This window comes from Dama dama, chromosome 15, assembly GCF_033118175.1.
Source record: "Dama dama isolate Ldn47 chromosome 15, ASM3311817v1, whole genome shotgun sequence".
NCBI classification, from domain to species: Eukaryota; Metazoa; Chordata; class Mammalia; order Artiodactyla; family Cervidae; genus Dama; species Dama dama.
Window position 1 is genome coordinate 36,191,214 of NC_083695.1, and position 16,298 is coordinate 36,207,511.

Here is a 16,298-nt window from a genome sequence, read left to right on the forward strand (position 1 = left end):
TGCCTTAAGAGGGCAGTTAAATCAAGGACAGAGGAACACGGTTCCTTTCTTGGCCAAGAACCAGCTTGGAACCCTAAATCACCCTTCACGGAGCAGAGTGTCAGATGGGAAATGAATGTGGCCGAGTTGACAGGCTGCGAGCCCTCCTGCTAAGCATGAGGTTCTCTATGCAGATGCTGCCAGAGGAGGAGACATCTTCTCTAGTGCAGTCTGCATCCCTAATAGGGCATCCTGGCCTGATGCTGCCAGGCCTGGAGAGCCTCTGGGGTGGGGCACTGTCCAGGACCAGAGCACTTCCCATCCCTGGGAGTCCCATGTCTGGACCTCTCTCTGTCCAGGGCTGGTGCTATGGAGTACTTCCTGAGTGCTCAACATCCAGAAGGCAGTGGGGGAATGGAAGACCCAGAAACCTCCATCTGCCCTCCCTTCATGTCTCATAGTCCCACTTCATCCTCGCATTTCCCTGGTCAACATCAGAAAGCCATTTCTCCTGAGCCTGAATTGATGGATCCTGCTTCAGTCTGCCTGAAACCCCCGCCCTCACTCTTCCCCAGCAGCAGCCCCCTGCTCCTCCATGCCCTTTCTCACCCCGAAAAACTGAGCCAGCAGCCTGGCAGGCAGCTGCCCTCAGCTGAGCACAAAGCAGGAATCCAGAAGTCCCAGTCTCCTGTCAGAGGGATGGTAGCAAGGCTCAGACAGTAAAGAGTCCGTCCGCCTGCAGTGTGGGAAACCTGGGTTGGGAAGATCCCCTGGAGGAGGGCATGGCAACCCACTCCAGTATTCTTGCCTGGAGAATCCCTATGGACAGAGGAGCCTGGTGGGCTACAGTCACAAAGAATCGGACAAAACTGAGCGACTAAGCACAGTACAGCAGGGCCAAGGGCTCTGGGATATGAGTTAGGAAGCCTGGATTCTAGCCCTGGCTTTGCCAGGCACAGGATGTGTGGCCTTGACCAGTCACCTGACCTCGCTAAGCAAAGTAAGCAGAGTCCCCATCTGGGAAATGATGGGGAGTGGTGGGTTAGATCCATAGTTTTCTGTCCCTTAAAGGCCAGCATTGTGCGTTTTGTTAGGTGCCTTAGGTGGTTAGCAAGCAGCAGCAGAGGAGGCAAGGCCCCCAGCCCCCGTGAAAATCAAATCACCGTGACATTGAGCATTTTCACCTATTGAGGTTCTGGGCTAGATTGCACCTGAGTGAAGGGGTTTTCTGCAGAAAAAAAGTTTGAAATCTACTGAGTAAAAACCCATAGGCCCATTTTAGCTTTTATAAGATGCTCTGTCTCATGGCCAATGTGCTGACATCCTGTGCCACAGCTTGGCCCAAGACCCAGAAATGCCTAAACATCCACACCTATAAACCCACAGGGCTCCAGGGCACCCTCACAGACGATCATCCTGTCCCTCTGCCACAATTCTTCACCAGGCCTAACGGCTGCGGATCTGTCCTCCAGCCACTCCCACTTCTTCCAAACAGCTCAAGAGGAAATTGTCTCCCATCCCCTCCTGCTGCCCCCTACAGCCTCCTTCACATCCCAGAAGGGTGGCCCAGCCCCAGGATTCTCCCAGGTACCAATAATCCTGCGTATTAGGGATTAGGCCGATTGCCTCGAGCAGCTCAAGCAAATAAAGCATAATGTGGGCACCGCCAGCTAGGATTTTCACAGGGTTTTGCAAAGAGAGAGGAGGGAGGAGGTGGGCACCTGACATTGGGCAGGTGGGGGTGGAGACGAGGCAGGATTGGTTTCTGCCCTTGGGAAGTTCTAACCATCCAACCTGCCCCTGGTAGGAGGGAGCTCCCCTTCACCTTGTAGCCTCATCAGCCCCCAAGGACCCAGATGTACATGGGGCACCACATTTGTGCCAGATGGTAAAGAATCTGCCTGCAATGCAGGAGACCCAGGTTTGACCCCTGGATTGGGAAGGTCCCCTGGAGAAGGGAATGACAACCCACTCCAGTATTCTTGCCTGGGAAATCCCATGAGGAATCTGGCTACAGTTCATGGGGTCGCAGAGAGTCGGACATGACTCAGAGAATAACACTTTCATCTTCAACCCGTCCAGCAGCTACTACATTTGTTAACTACAGGTTACATGTCCAGGGAAGGAGCAGCATCCACAGAAACAGGCTGCAGGAGCTTAAAAAGAAGTTGGACAAGGCCAGTTGCTCTGGGATGTCAGAAAACCATCCCATCGCCTGGGTCTCTCTGCTGGTTGTAAGATAACTCATTGTCATGGGCATTTTAAGCTCTGGCTTCCCAGATACCCTGTCCAGATTCACACTCCTAGGAGCCTGCCTGCATGGTATGTGAAGACATAGGTCGTCACGGAAGGAAAAGGGTGACAGCAAAAAAAGCCGGGTGCTCGTCAACAAGTCGCTTACCATTTTTATGCGTCAGGTTTCCTTGCCTCCAATTCAAAGGGGTCATGGATATACCCACCAAGGTTCTATCTAGCTCTGAAACTGGCTGACCTTGACCTCTGAACCGTGAGTCCTGCACTTCCCTGTGTCCCAGCAGTGTGCGATGGGGGTCCTTACTGGGTCTTCTCATGTTCAACACTGCTCACCTGTCGCCTGGGGACTGAGAGGGTCAACTGGCTGTTAGGAAATCCTTGACTCCTTCTTGCCTCTGAACCATGAGTCCTGCACTTCCCTGTGTCCCAGCAATGTGCGACTGGGGGGTCCTTACTGGCTCTTCTCACGTTCAACACTGCTCACCTGTCGCCTGGGGACTGAGAGGGTCAACTGGCTGTTAGGAAATCCTTGACTCCTTCTTGCCTCTACCAGCCATGTTCTCTCCTTGGCAGTCTTACACCATCTTATTTAATCCTCACAACAAACCTGCAAGGTAGGAATGTTATGAGGCTCACAGAGGATGGGTAATTTTCCTCTTTTAAGTGGCAGAGGTGAAATTTAAATCCAGTCTATTCTAAGACCAAAGGCCATGTTTTTTTCCTCTTCCTTGCTGCCTCGGGATAGGCAAAATGTACCAAGAAGAGATGGAATCTCCTTATAAAATGCTCCTTATTACTAGCATTGAAACAATTGTCTTACACCCTACGGCTTCTAAATAACAGAATTGTGTAGTACAGACATCTGGTTATAATCAGCCATGTATAGATAGGGTGTGGGAAAAATGGTCTACGGGAGAGGGTGCCAGTTAGGGAATAGAGTGACCCGTTAGACACTATATCCCATGGTGATATGTGCCACACTTGTTGCTTAAAATTAATAAGTCAACCCTGAACTTTCAAGACTGATGCATCCATCTCAGCCTATACACCATGTTTGCAAAATAACAATCTCCTTCTCAATCAATCAGTTTAACAAAATGGGAACAGAGAAGTGACAGTCCAGAGTTCACTATCTGGACCTCAGGGACTTGGAATTGGATTAGCAGAGACCTCAGCTCTGACCTCTCAGCCAGAGTGGCCGGGCCGGGTCCACAACAACCTGCTCACATGCAAAGACATGGTGGTTGAGCTACCAGTCTGAGGGCAGCCTGCCCTGTCCTGGGAGAATGACTCAAGAACCACAGGCACAAGAAAACCGTCACAGGGGCTCAAGTCAGAAGACAAAAATCACACTTGTTCTCCAGATGAGGAATCACTTGTACCCACAGAAGGCAGGTCTGAGGCAGGACCAGATCTTCAGAAAGAGTGATAATAGATACAATTTTCTGAATGCCTTGTATTTGCTTGGTGAGTCCTGTTAACAAGACTGTAAGTTAGGCAGTATTATGCCCATTTTAAAGATAAGCAACTGAGGCACTAAGGCTGTCTGCAGGTCTATGGTTAGTACAGTCTTATAAATCCCACTTAGGCCTATATGCTCAATACAAACCCCTTTTCCCTGTAGGAAGAATCTGGCACTGTATGGGAAGGCAACCCAGAGGGACTTCTTGTTTCATGGAGAGCACTCAAACCCCTTCAAAAGATTTGTTTCTTTTTTCAACGAAACGCATCTCAGAGTCAGAGATCTGTAGAGGTCAGAGCTGTAAGGGACCTGAGAACATGTGTAGGCTGGTTCCCTCCCTTTAGAAAGAAGCCTAGGGTCATAGAAGGGTAGAAGCTTCTTCAAGGAAACACAGCTTGTTCATTTAAAAGACTCAGTAGACCACCCCATGACTAAGACACAGCACAAAAAGGGTGGCAGGCACAGGGGATCCTTGTCCCCGGAGTCCACTTCCTGACTTCCCCTCGTACCAGCTATACAACCCAGTACAAGTCGCTCCACTCTATCCGGCATCAGTGTCCTTACCCGAACAACAGGCGTACAAACACCTTCTTCAGAGAATATCTATGAGGATCAACTGTGATGATGAATGCAAAGTAAGTGGTGAGAGGGCAGTAAACAGTTTTATTGACTAAGTGCCAGAGCATGCACTTGTGTGACCTTGGACAATGACCTGCCCAAGGTTCCACAGCTAATAGAGGGCTCATCAGGATGGGAATCCAGATTTTTCTAGACAGTAAACCCCACCTCTGCCCTCTTCACCAAAGTAAAGGCCCACTTTGTTTCTAGTCAAAACAGACTGGATACGGATAACTAAGACCCAGAGGAAATCCAAAACCTTCATTTTCAGAAAAGAAGGCAGAAATCTCTATATCATAGCCCAGTTAACTTTTATGACTCACGTGAGTAGAAAAAGGGCAAATGGAATAAAAACAAGAATGTGAACTTGACTGGGAAACAACTGAATCCCATCCAAAGGTACGGAGTTTTGACATCTGAAGGACCAGTTCATCTGGTTAGGGAGGTCATGGGCTCCTCCTCTCTTCTACCTCTCCCAGCTCCTAAAAAGCAGCCCAGGGCAGTTTGGAGTGTCCCCACTTTGAGAGAGGAGTTGCTGAGAGAGAGACAGTGGAAGGGTCAAGAGGGGAAAAGTAGAAGAAGGAAGGAAGCCGGTGGCAGATTGAGCATCAGGAAGAGGATCTGGCTCCCCACAGCAAAGCATCCTGAAAGCTGGCTCTCAGGCGCTCCAGTCCCGTGGTCCCCACCCACTGGGCCACAGAGCAGTGCTGCTCTACGCTGGAGTTTGGAAGTGGAAAGCAGGAGCACAGTGTAATGTGTGTGTGCGGCAGTGAAAAACATCCAACACTCCTCCCCAGGGAAGAAATATCCTTTTCTTTGACATTATGTCATCACTCCTTGGTTGGGTATTAACATGCCCTTTGAATGAAATGACAATGATGCTAGAGCTGGCATTTGACAGGTTCTTTCTTGCTTGTCAAAATAAAAAGCTGGCAGCCCTCTGAAATGATCTATGATTTTTAAAGTTTATTGAGTACCCAATGGAAACTCTATGGACCACTCCTCTAGTCTTCAGGCTACAGATGAGAAATTCAGGCCCAGAGAGGTCATAGTGACCAGGAACCCAGGGCGTGTCTGTCACACCATACAGGGACAGCCTTGGGGCCAGGAAAGATAGGACCCAAGGGATGGAGATGAGGTCCCTCGGGGCTCTAACAGTTTAGCTGGAGCAGGTCCAGAGAGCAGAGGGAAGGGAATGCATCAGTATTCAGGGCTCAGGGCCATACCATGGAGTCCTGAGTTCCGAGCCTCACTCTGAGTTCTGCAGCCCTCATTGCTTCTACAGCAGGAAATGCACAGAACCTCAACAATCTCCCTGGAAACAGGGACACTATTTCCAGGCCCCAAACCATTGTTCAAAAGGCATCTGGAAAGAAAGTATTTACCATCAGAGAGCAAGTGGGATGAATTGCTGATGGCTGGTTGAACAATGCCCTCCAAGTCAACAGACAAAAGCAATGTGGAGTAAAAAAGGTGAATGACTGGTGAGCAAAGTCCCTGGGAATGCCAAGGGAAGTGGATTCCTTTCATCCCCTTAGCTTGCAGCACTCTTCCTCAGCCATTACCACTGCCCAACTTTATACCTGGGGGCACTTATTCCCCTTCAGTTTCCACGAGAGGGTAAGCTCCCACCCATCTCCACTAGAGGGTAAGCTCCAGGGAGGAACTGCCTTGGCCAAATCTGCTCCTTCCATATCCCCAAGACCCAGTCTTCAGGCCTGCTGGCCGCCCTCCCACTCCTAACGAAGCCCGCTTCCCCACCAGGTTTCTCTGGGAGGACTCAGCCCTCGTGACCTCTACAGCTATTCCCACCCAGGAATGCCCTCTGCATTTCTCTCCGCCCATCTTCATTCTGCTTCATCAAGCCCCAGGAGCCCAGTGATGCTGTCTCCTGATGACAGACAGCCCCCCATGTCCTAACCCCAGGGCCCACGATCCACTCCTCTCTCTCAACACCACATGGGCCCTGGCTAGCAGCCTTAGCTGTCTTCTCATCCATGCATGTCAGAATGCCCCAATGAGCCTGAAAGATCCTTGAAGTCAAGGTCCATTTTTTAAGACATCCAGAGTGTGTGGCATACAGCAAGTGATGAGCAGGTATGTACACTGAATGAGTAAACACGGCTCAAGAGGCGTTGGAAAAGCAAGCCCTTCCCCGGGCACCACCGACATCCTGGCCCAACCAGGCCAGTTTCCATGACTTGAAGCTTGAACAGGACTGCTGGCTCCCACACTGCTGTTCCTCCTAGCAGCTACATTTTCAAATACAAACACCAAATCCCAAACAAGAATAGATGTCATGGGGCTTCTGAGAGGCACATGCCTCACTAGGCACGTCAGTCAAAAAAAGATGAATGTTCTTGTTTACAAAAGGATCTACCCTGTTCCAGGAAAATTTCCACCACAATTTAGGACCTAACCCAATACGTGCCTATAGACCTCACCGACTGAATATTTTTCCACCTCTTCCATTTGTTGAACTTGGATGGGGTTTGGCTTCAGGTCAAAAGAGCTGTTGCAATAAAGGTCACTCCCCCTGCCCCAGAGCCTTTCCCAATGGGAAACATGACCCCCATTCAGGAAACCAAAGCCCAGGAAGTCAGAGAGACCTCAGGAGGCAGAGGGATGACCAGGTGATGAGGCATACAGATACACTCAAGACCCAGCGATGTTAACAGTGTGAGGACCCAGGCGCAGATCGCTGGGGGTCTGCAGAGAGGCCTGTCTCCCTGTGCTCTGAGCTTGCACCCACCTCAGTAGCCTGGCTGGGCTCTGAAACTCCAGCCTCCTATGCTTCTGGGTTCCCACAACCCTAGCCTGGATCTGGATTTCCAAAACAGCAGCCAAATGCAAGAGTCTGGCCTGGCTGTTAATGTGAAATAATAACAATAATTCAACAGCCGGGGGAGAGGGGAGGGTTCTTCTATTTCTACTGTGTTCTGACAACTGCCTCTCCTTCTCCTTCTACTGCGAGTTAGGAATGGCCAGCACCCCAGCCCTGCAAAGCCTCCACTCTCCACTTGGCACCCCTGGACCCATCAATCTCCTCCCTGTGGCCTGGGACCCCTCCAACCCTGGATGTCGGGGAGAGGCTCAGCAGCTGTGAGAACCTTCTTTCTCAAAGAAGGTTTTTCCAAAATTATATCAGGTTTCCTTCTATCCTGGCTTGTCAGCGGGGGACTCTTTTGCCTAACATGGTTGAAGAATGTCTTAGAAACTGGTGTGATTCAGTCTGGCTTCAGATGAGGTTTTCCACCCAGACAGAGCACACGAGTGTCTGGACGTGGCGGCTCGCTACCCCCGGGGCACCCACACCCTTTCCCTGTCTCCAGACCTCGGTCAGGAGGGCACATTTGACACAGTGGCAGGTCCAACCCAAAGATGAAGTCAGAAATAGAGTCAACAGGAAGCCAAAGAAAAGTGTATGCAACCCACGTACTTTGCAAACACAGGGGCCTCCCTCCCCACAGAAGCCCTCCCCACCCCCCAATTTTCTGAATTTGCAAATCTAATTGCAGTGCACCCATTATAAATATTGAAGAGCTACTGGGGTGAGTGATTCAAGAACTGAAATCTCAAAAGACACACACACCATTCTCCTAGAAGACAGGGCAAAGCCTTTCAGCCTTCTCTTCCGATGGAGATTGCTTTTCGCCTCATGCCTGTTCAGATGGGCCTCCTTCCACAAACACAAACTCTAATCAGAGATGGGCCCAAGACAATTGTTAGAAAAATCAGCTTGCAAAGATGTCTGAAACCTGCACGTCAAGTTCACTAATGAATGATTACTGAACTCTTACTTAGTTCTGCCACATTCTCGCCTATGGACCCACAGTCTCCCCTGGACCAAAAGCAGCATTCTCTCCCTCCCTTAGTGCTCCATCTACCAGACTGAGGTGCGGCTGGATCAGGAGGATGCTGGGAGGAAGGTAACACCAGAGAGGGATCTGCTTTTAAATCTCAGGAGTTTCTTGTTAGAAGGATATAGAAGCTGCAACGAGACAAGAGCCCTGCAGGATGGGAGCCCCTGTCTGAGTGCTGTGGCCCTCACCTGGGCCACCGTCCTGAGAGCCCCATGTTTCCATAACAACTGTCAGTCTGGCCCCTGGAACTCACGGAGACCAGACCTCCTTTGTGTGGGCTGCTCTGAAGAAAGGTCAGATTGTTGCCTGAATACCAAGGTTCTGTTTTTCTTCTCCTTCTGCAGCTGCTTTTCTGACTGGAAGCTGGACAGAGTTGTTACAAGCATTTCTCGGCAATGAGGCATCAGAGGTGAGAAGCCAGGTAAGGAGAAGGGACATGAGGAGAAGCTCCTGGGGACCCCGGCACCATTCTATTCCTTGACCTGGTTGGTTACATGGATTTTCTCATGATCATTCACTTTTTTGTTGTACTTTCATGTTTTATACACTTTTCTGTATTTTGTTTTATTTCACCATTTTGAAAAGACATCTAAAAATAAATCCGCCAAACTGTTTTTAAGGGGCCTATCATCATCACACACCTTTATTAAGTATGTTATGGTACATGACAGAAGACTCAGACTGCAAGTAACCCTGTGTCACAGCCCTGAAAACAGGACCAAGAACCAAGAAAAACCTCATTAAAAGCCCTTGCCAATTGCATCATTTGAGAAAATATTTGCAAATGATGTAACCAATAATCAATTAATTTCCAAAACATATAAATAGCTCATACATCTCCATATAAAAAAAAAAAACAAAAAACAAACAAATCAATCCAAAAAATGAGCAGAAGCCTAAATAGACATTTCTCCAAAGAAGACATTCAGATGGCCGACAGGCACATGAAGAGATGCTCAACATCACTAATTATTAGAAAAATGATAAAAAAAAAAAACCACAATGAGGTATCACTTCACACTGGTCAGAATGGCTATTATCAAAAACTCTAAAACAATAAATGTTGGAGAGGGTGTAGAGAAAAGGGAGCCCTCCTACTGTTGGTGGAAATATAAATCAGTGCAGCCACTATAAATAACTGTATAGAGGTTTCTTGAAGAAAAAAAACTTACAGTTGCCATATGATCCAGCAATTCCACTCCTGGGCATATACCCAGGAAAGACGAAAACTCTAACTCAAAAAGATACATGCGCCTCAATGTACACACCAGTACTATTTACAACGGCCAAGACATGGGAGCAACCTAAATGTCCATTGGCAGATGAATGGATAATGAACATGGAACATTAATCAGCCATAAAAAAGAATGAAATAACTCCATCTGCAGCAACATGAATAGAACTAGAGATTATCATACTAACTGAAGCCATACAGAGAAAGACAAATATGATATCACTCATATGTGGATTCTAAAAATATATATACAAATGAACATACAAAACAGAAAAAGACTCACAGACATAGAAGACAAATTTATGGTTATCAAAGGGGAAAGAGGAGGATAAATTAGGAGTTTGGGATTAATATATATACACATTACTACACATAAAACAAATAAAAATGATCTACTGTACAGCAGAGGGAACTATGTTCAATATCTTATAATAAACCATAATGGAGAAGAATCTGAAAAAGAATAGATATACACTTGTGTATGTCTGTATAACTAAATCACTTTGCTAAACACCTGAAACTAATCCATGCATGCTCAGTCGTGTCCAACTCTTTGCCACCCTATAGATTGCAACCCACCAGGCTCCTCTGTCCATGGTATTTTCCAAGCAAGAATACTAGAGTGGGTTGCCATTTCCTTCTTCAGGAGATCTTTCTGACCCAGGGATCAAACCTGCACCTCTTGCATCTCCTGCATTGGCAGGCAGATTCTTTACCACTGAGCCACCTGGGAAGCCCCTGAAACAAATATAACATCGTAAACCAACCACACTTCAATAAAAAGCTATTTGTTTTGAAAAAAAGAAAAAAAAAACAACCTCACAGTTTTGAGGGGCAGGCATCACCCAGAAGAAGAATGTCAAAGCAGAGGTCAGAAACAGACACAGCCATGGGATGAATGGGCTAGGAACCCCAGAGGACTTGATAATACAACAGTCTCCTGTTGGATAAAGGGGCTGAGCCTATAAACAAGGTGATGGGGAGGGGGTGTGTTTTATTGTTTATACTTGCCTCAGGAGGTCATGAAATGAGGTAGGCAGGGCCCCTGGCCATCGGAGAAAGAGAGTCTTCTCTTGCCCTGCGGATTTACTCCTGAGAGTTGCTCATGGTCTCAGCACAGCCTTGATTAAGGTGGCAAGAACATTAAATCAATCAGAAGACTAGGTCAAGTCCCATGCCAGATCAGGAGCCTCAGGACCACCTCTTCTCCTTCTATAAGCTTCCACTCATCACTCATTCCAGCCACACTTCTTCCTGAGCACTTCGCTGTATACATACCTCACACTGTCACAAGTCCATTGCTTTGCTCCTGTTGGACTAATTACATTTCTGCTCCTTTCCAAATGCAGGACATAATTCAAAACTGTTTAAAGGCACCTCCACCATGAAGCCTCTCCAGATCTCTTAATAAGAATTAACACCTCTCAGTGATATTCACTCAACCCTTACTCTCTGTCCCCTCACAGTATTATTTGTTCCTCTGGTTATCAGCCCTCGATATGTTCAAGCATCCATCATCCCTTCCAATTAAGAATCCTGAAGTCAGAAACCTGACATATTAATTTTCATATCTATAGAATATATATAGGGGCACATACCTGGTGGCTCAGAAAGTAAATAATCTGCCTACACTGCAGCTGACCCAGGTTTGATCCTTGGGTCAGGAAGATCCCCTGGAGAAGGGAATGGCAACCCATTCCAGTAGTCTTGCCTGAGAAATCCCACCGACAGAGCAGTCTTGCAACAGTCCATGGGACTGCAAAGAGTTGGACATGACTGAGCAACTAACACTTTCACTTTCACAGAATATATGTATATTCTGTGAAATATATATTATACATTCTTTAGAATGTACTCTATAAAATACATTTACTATAAATTCTTATATCTATACAATATACATATTCTAGACAAATACATACCTACATCTGTAAACATTAATATATAACAAGAATATGTATATTCTTATTATTATATCTATAAACACTTATATTCTAAATAAAGATAAATATATCTCTACATCTAGCACTGTGCCTCATGGATATGTAGTAGGTGTGCGGCAAGCAATCAATGCTCGTTACTAAGTCCGGGTCTAAGACGATGCAGGCCCATCGTGTAGAAGGCCATCACACAGCACACAGGTCCAGCACGAGGGCGGTGAGTCTCACAGAAAGCCTCTGCATCTCAAATCACTCATTTCCCTCTACCCACACCTTCTCTCCCCAGACTGACTGCTAGGCTTCATAATTAATAAGGTATCTGCTTTTGCTCCAGTGCCCCATCCAACCTCCACACTAAGCCAGAGAGATCTTGCAAAGTTTACATCACTTCTATCATCCCTGTTCTTAGACTCTTCCATGACTCCCCACTGCTCTCAGGGTCGAGCTCAGCATCCTCAGCATGGCCTTCAGGGATGCTCCTGGATGTCTGGGTTTGGCCTTATATCTGATCACATGTGAAACCACTCTCAGCCTCACCTTTCTTATTCTCCAGCCACACTGGACTTTCTTCCCTTCCTTCCATGAGTGGGTCTCCTTTATGACTCATGGATTTGCATGTACCATTCCCTGAAACAACCTCCACCCAGTCATATTCCAGTCTTCCCACTCAGACTTAAGCTCTCTCCAGCAAGCCTTCCCCAATGGCCCCTCCACCTCCACTGAGTGAGGAAAGCTCTTTAATCATGTGGAGCGTTCACTCCTCCTCCAGAACACTCAAGGCATCCACAAATACTTGCTCACAGCCTCTTTGCTTCCATAGAGCAGGAGTTGGCAAACTGTAAAGGGTCCATTAGTGAATATTTTAGGCTCTGGATGTATGGGTGCTCAGTCTTGTTTGACTCTCTGCTACCCCATGGACTATAGCCTGCCAGGCTCCTCTATCCATGGGATTTCCCAGGCAAAAATACTGGAGCGGGTTGCCATTTCCTTCTCCAGGGGGTCTTCCCAACTCAGGGACTGAACCCATGTCTACTGAATCTTCTGCATTGGCAAGCGGATTCCTTATGACTACCACCACCTGGGAAGCCCTACTTTAGGCTCTGCAGGAGCCTAAAATCTCTTTGGCAACTACTCAATTCTGTCATCACAGAACAAAAGTGGTCAGGGATAAAATGTAAACAAACAAGAGTGGTTGTGTTCCAATCACATTTTATTTATGGACACTGAAATTTGAATTTCATAGAATTTTCACATTTCATAAAATATCCTTTATTAAAAATTTTTTATCTCTTAAAAAAAATGAAAAAACCATTCTGAGCTAGCAGGCCATTAAAAAAAAAAAATAACAGATGGCAGGGCAGACTTGGCCCACAGCCTGCAGTGTGCCAGCCCCGGTACAAGTTCTTAGTTCCATGGAGAGAGAAACTACGTCTTCACTGCTCTATTCCCCCACCACAGGGCCTGGTTCTTAGAAGATGATTCATAAAAAGTTTGCTGAATGCCTTCATATGTGGACGAGAGCAGTGCTTCCCAGTGCGTACTCTACGGAATGCCAGTCCATTGGGGTACTCCATACAGAAGGAGTTCTTTTATCAATGAAATTTGAAAATGCTACTGTTTCCCTTCCTGGAAATTTTCAATGTTCAGTGCATAAAGCATGTCAAAAGCTCACAGCTAGTCACAGAACTTGTTTGACTTAGACCAAAGAACTATATACATTTTTTAAAAAAAGATTTTTTGACATAGACCTTTTTTTTTTTAAAATTAATGACTGTGCTAGGTCCTCATTGCTGCACATGGGCTTTCTCTAGTTGAGGCAAGTGGGGGCTACTCTCTAGTCGTGGTGTGCGGGCTTCTCATTGTGGTGGTTTCTCTAGTTGTAGAGCACAGACTCTAGGCTCGTGGGCTCAGAAGTTGCAGCTTGCTGGCTTAGTTGCTCCATGGCACACGGGATCTTCCGGGACCAGGGATCAAACCTGTGTCTCTGGCATGGGCAGCCAGATTCTCAACCACTGAACCACCAGGGACATCCCAATGTAGTCCATTTTAAAAGTCTTTATTGAATGCATTACAATATCACTTCTGTTTTATGTTTTGGTTTTTTGACCCCAAGGCATGTGGGATCTTAGCTTCCCAACCAGGGACCAAATCCACATGCCCTACACTGCAAGGCAAAGTCTTAACCACTAGACCACTAGGGAAGTTCCAGAACTATTACTATCTATTTTAACCCAAAACATCTACCAGCATCAACAGGCAACCCCATCTGAAAGCACTACAGTAAGAACAAAAGGCAAGCATGTAGAAGAATAATCCTTGAACTGTAGCATCAGAACCACCCAACAGAGGTGGCTGAGCCCCACCCTAGAGCTTCTGGTTCAGTAAGTCTGCGGTGGGGCCTAACAACTGACATTTCTCACAAGTTCTCAGCTGATGTAGATGCTACTAGTCTGGAGACCCCATCTAGGGAAACACAGATCTGGGAAAAAGGACATTCAGAGCTTAAGTCCTCTACCTGCGGTTTCCTCCTCCTTCCAGGAACCTGATTCCCAGGAGAACCCCAGCTTGTTTACTTCTTCACACTGGCAGAAGAAAGCCTGATCCATCTCTCCAGTGTTCAGGCAAGGCATCTATACATAATGGGTTGCACTGCATTCCTCACCAAATATGTTTATGTCCTAAACCCCAGTACCTGTGACCATGACTTTATTTGGAAATAAGGTCTTTGGAGATGTAACCAAGTGAGCCCATAATTCAATATCATGTGCATCCTTATGAAAGGAGGAGAGAGTAAAACAGTGGGGAGCAGGCCCTGAGAAGACAGAGACACAGGAAGAAGGCCACACGAGGACAGAGGCAGAGACTGGTGTGTTGCAGCAGCAAGCCAGGGAATGCCAAGGATGGACGACCACCCTGGAAGCTAGAGAGAGCGAGGACGGATCCTCCTCTGCAGGTTTCAGGAATACAGACCTGCAAATCCCTGATTCTGAACTTCTGGTTTCCATAACTATGAAAAAGTTAATTTCTGTTTATTTAAGTCATCCAGTTTATAGCACTTTTTCCTCTAACTAGGGTATTTCTCACTATTACAGATTACTGCCCCCCCCCCCAACAAAACTCAGGTGAAGCTCCGGCCAAGCCCTAACCTTGGTGAGTGTCCATGTGAACTTCAAGGAAATGATGGGCCTCTGTTGACTGATCCTTTTGTCATCTCTGCATTACTGCTAGCAAGACAGTAGTTTGAGCTGGGGTCTCTGTTTGGAAATTAGATTATTTAATTAGTATGAAGTTTTGTTGGATTCCTGCCCCAGGACTGGTTTTGGCCAAAGGTATGTGATTGTTTTCTAGCCTGAAAAAAAAAAAAAGAGAGTCAATGAATAAATTAAGGAGACTTGGCTTTGCCCATGCTTGCTCGACTGGTCCCGTTTCTCACTGGAAGACACTCACAAAGGGCTTCTCACTAACAAATAAAGAGTTTCTTCTCCTCCAGATCTGAGCTAGAAGTGACTTCTCTAATTGAGGGCTTCCCTGGTGGCTCAGATGGTAAAGCATCTGCCTACAATGCGGGAGACCCAGGTTCGATCCCTGGCTTGGGAAGATCCCCTGAAGAAGGAAATGGCAACCCACTCCAGTACTCTTGCCTGGAAAATCCCAGCGATGGAGGAGACTGGTAGGCTACAGTCCATGGGGTCACAAAGAGTTGGAGACAACTGAACAACTTCACTTTCACTTTCAATCGACACAGAAACATCCAAGCAGCAGATATTTTCACAGTCTGAGCACCTTGGTTTTAGTCACAAATTATACCCCTCTTGTTTCTGAAAAATAAGGGGTATAATTTTTATTCTGAAAAGAGGCAGACACTGTTGTGTGCCCGATACCTTAGGACGGCGCCAAGAGGGAATGTGGACACAGCGTGTCACTGTTGATGAAGAGAAAGGGGACACCAGGGGATAGGGACTCTGTATTCTCAAGCTCAGAGACCACAGAAGAAAAATGAAAACCAACCAAATGCCTTCCTTGCCTCTCCAGTCCACGCTAACCCAGGGCTGCCTGCTGACAGAGTTAGTGTGAACTTGGAAACCTTCAGATATTTTACAGGTAGGTCAAAGCCATGTTTTCTGCTACAGCAGGTCAGATTTTCAGGATGCTGTCCCCCACCCCAAGGCCCTTGAAAACATAAGAGAGGGGTCTGATTCTCTGAGATGAGCAGAGTCCCTTCCCTCCCCAAACCTGGGAGTTAAGTATTCCCTCCCTCAACCCTTCCAAGGCCAGCATCTAACTTCAAATGTCCAGTCAACCCATGAACAGCATGTTAGTCTCTGTCCGGGAGAGTGGACTTCTGGAACATCAACATCTCAGCCTCTGACTTAAGAGTTGAGAATTAATCTAGCCAGAGGAATGGCATGCTGTCACAGAGGACAAAAAGTCCCGGCTTTGCAGATCTGCCTTATCTTTTGTTTGCTTTGTTTTATAATCTAAACTTGCCGCACAAACTGCAGCAGTTTATTTAACCCTTCGAAAACTCAAGTTCCTGAGCTGTAAGATCAAAATGGTAAGAAATGCTTGGCAATGGGGTTGTAATCCTTCTCATCCTCACAACTGGTACTAATATCGCCCATTCTGCAGATGAGGACCAGGGGCACAGAGAAGTCAATTGCCCATGGTCACACAGCCAGTAAGCAGCCAAGCGGAGCTCGGACAGGCTGTCAGTGGGCAGGTGCTCTCATTACAGGGATCTTCTGTATCTCCATAAGGGGTTAGAAATGAAGGCCAATATTAATTTACTCATTCAACAATTTACCTTTGCAACACTCACAGAAGGAATGCTCACAGGAGGTTCTCAGACAGTAAAAACAGCCTCTACTTGCAGGGTGTAAGAATTAATAAGGATGTATATTAATAATATATCAACACATATTTATTAATAATACATATTAATTAATAAT

At 46.7% G+C, this 16,298-nt stretch overlaps 1 protein-coding gene and 1 non-coding gene across 7 annotated transcripts in view; one reads left to right on the plus strand and one right to left on the minus strand.

Annotated features, from left to right (window-relative positions):
• Positions 1-16,298, minus strand: part of KCNMA1 (potassium calcium-activated channel subfamily M alpha 1) — a 755,545-nt gene that overhangs the window by 540,436 nt on the left and 198,811 nt on the right. The window contains exon 2 of one of the 6 annotated variants that reach the window (XM_061161905.1): positions 14,501-14,603. The exons of the other annotated variants lie outside the window; for them this stretch is intronic. Coding sequence (XP_061017888.1) covers positions 14,574-14,603 — 30 coding nt within the window. The 3' untranslated portion in view covers positions 14,501-14,573. Of the gene's footprint in view, positions 1-14,500; positions 14,604-16,298 lie in introns of those variants that run through there. 6 annotated transcript variants of the gene reach the window in all.
• Positions 14,875-14,946, plus strand: TRNAC-ACA (transfer RNA cysteine (anticodon ACA)). The gene has a single exon. It is a non-coding gene; the product is annotated as a tRNA-Cys (tRNA).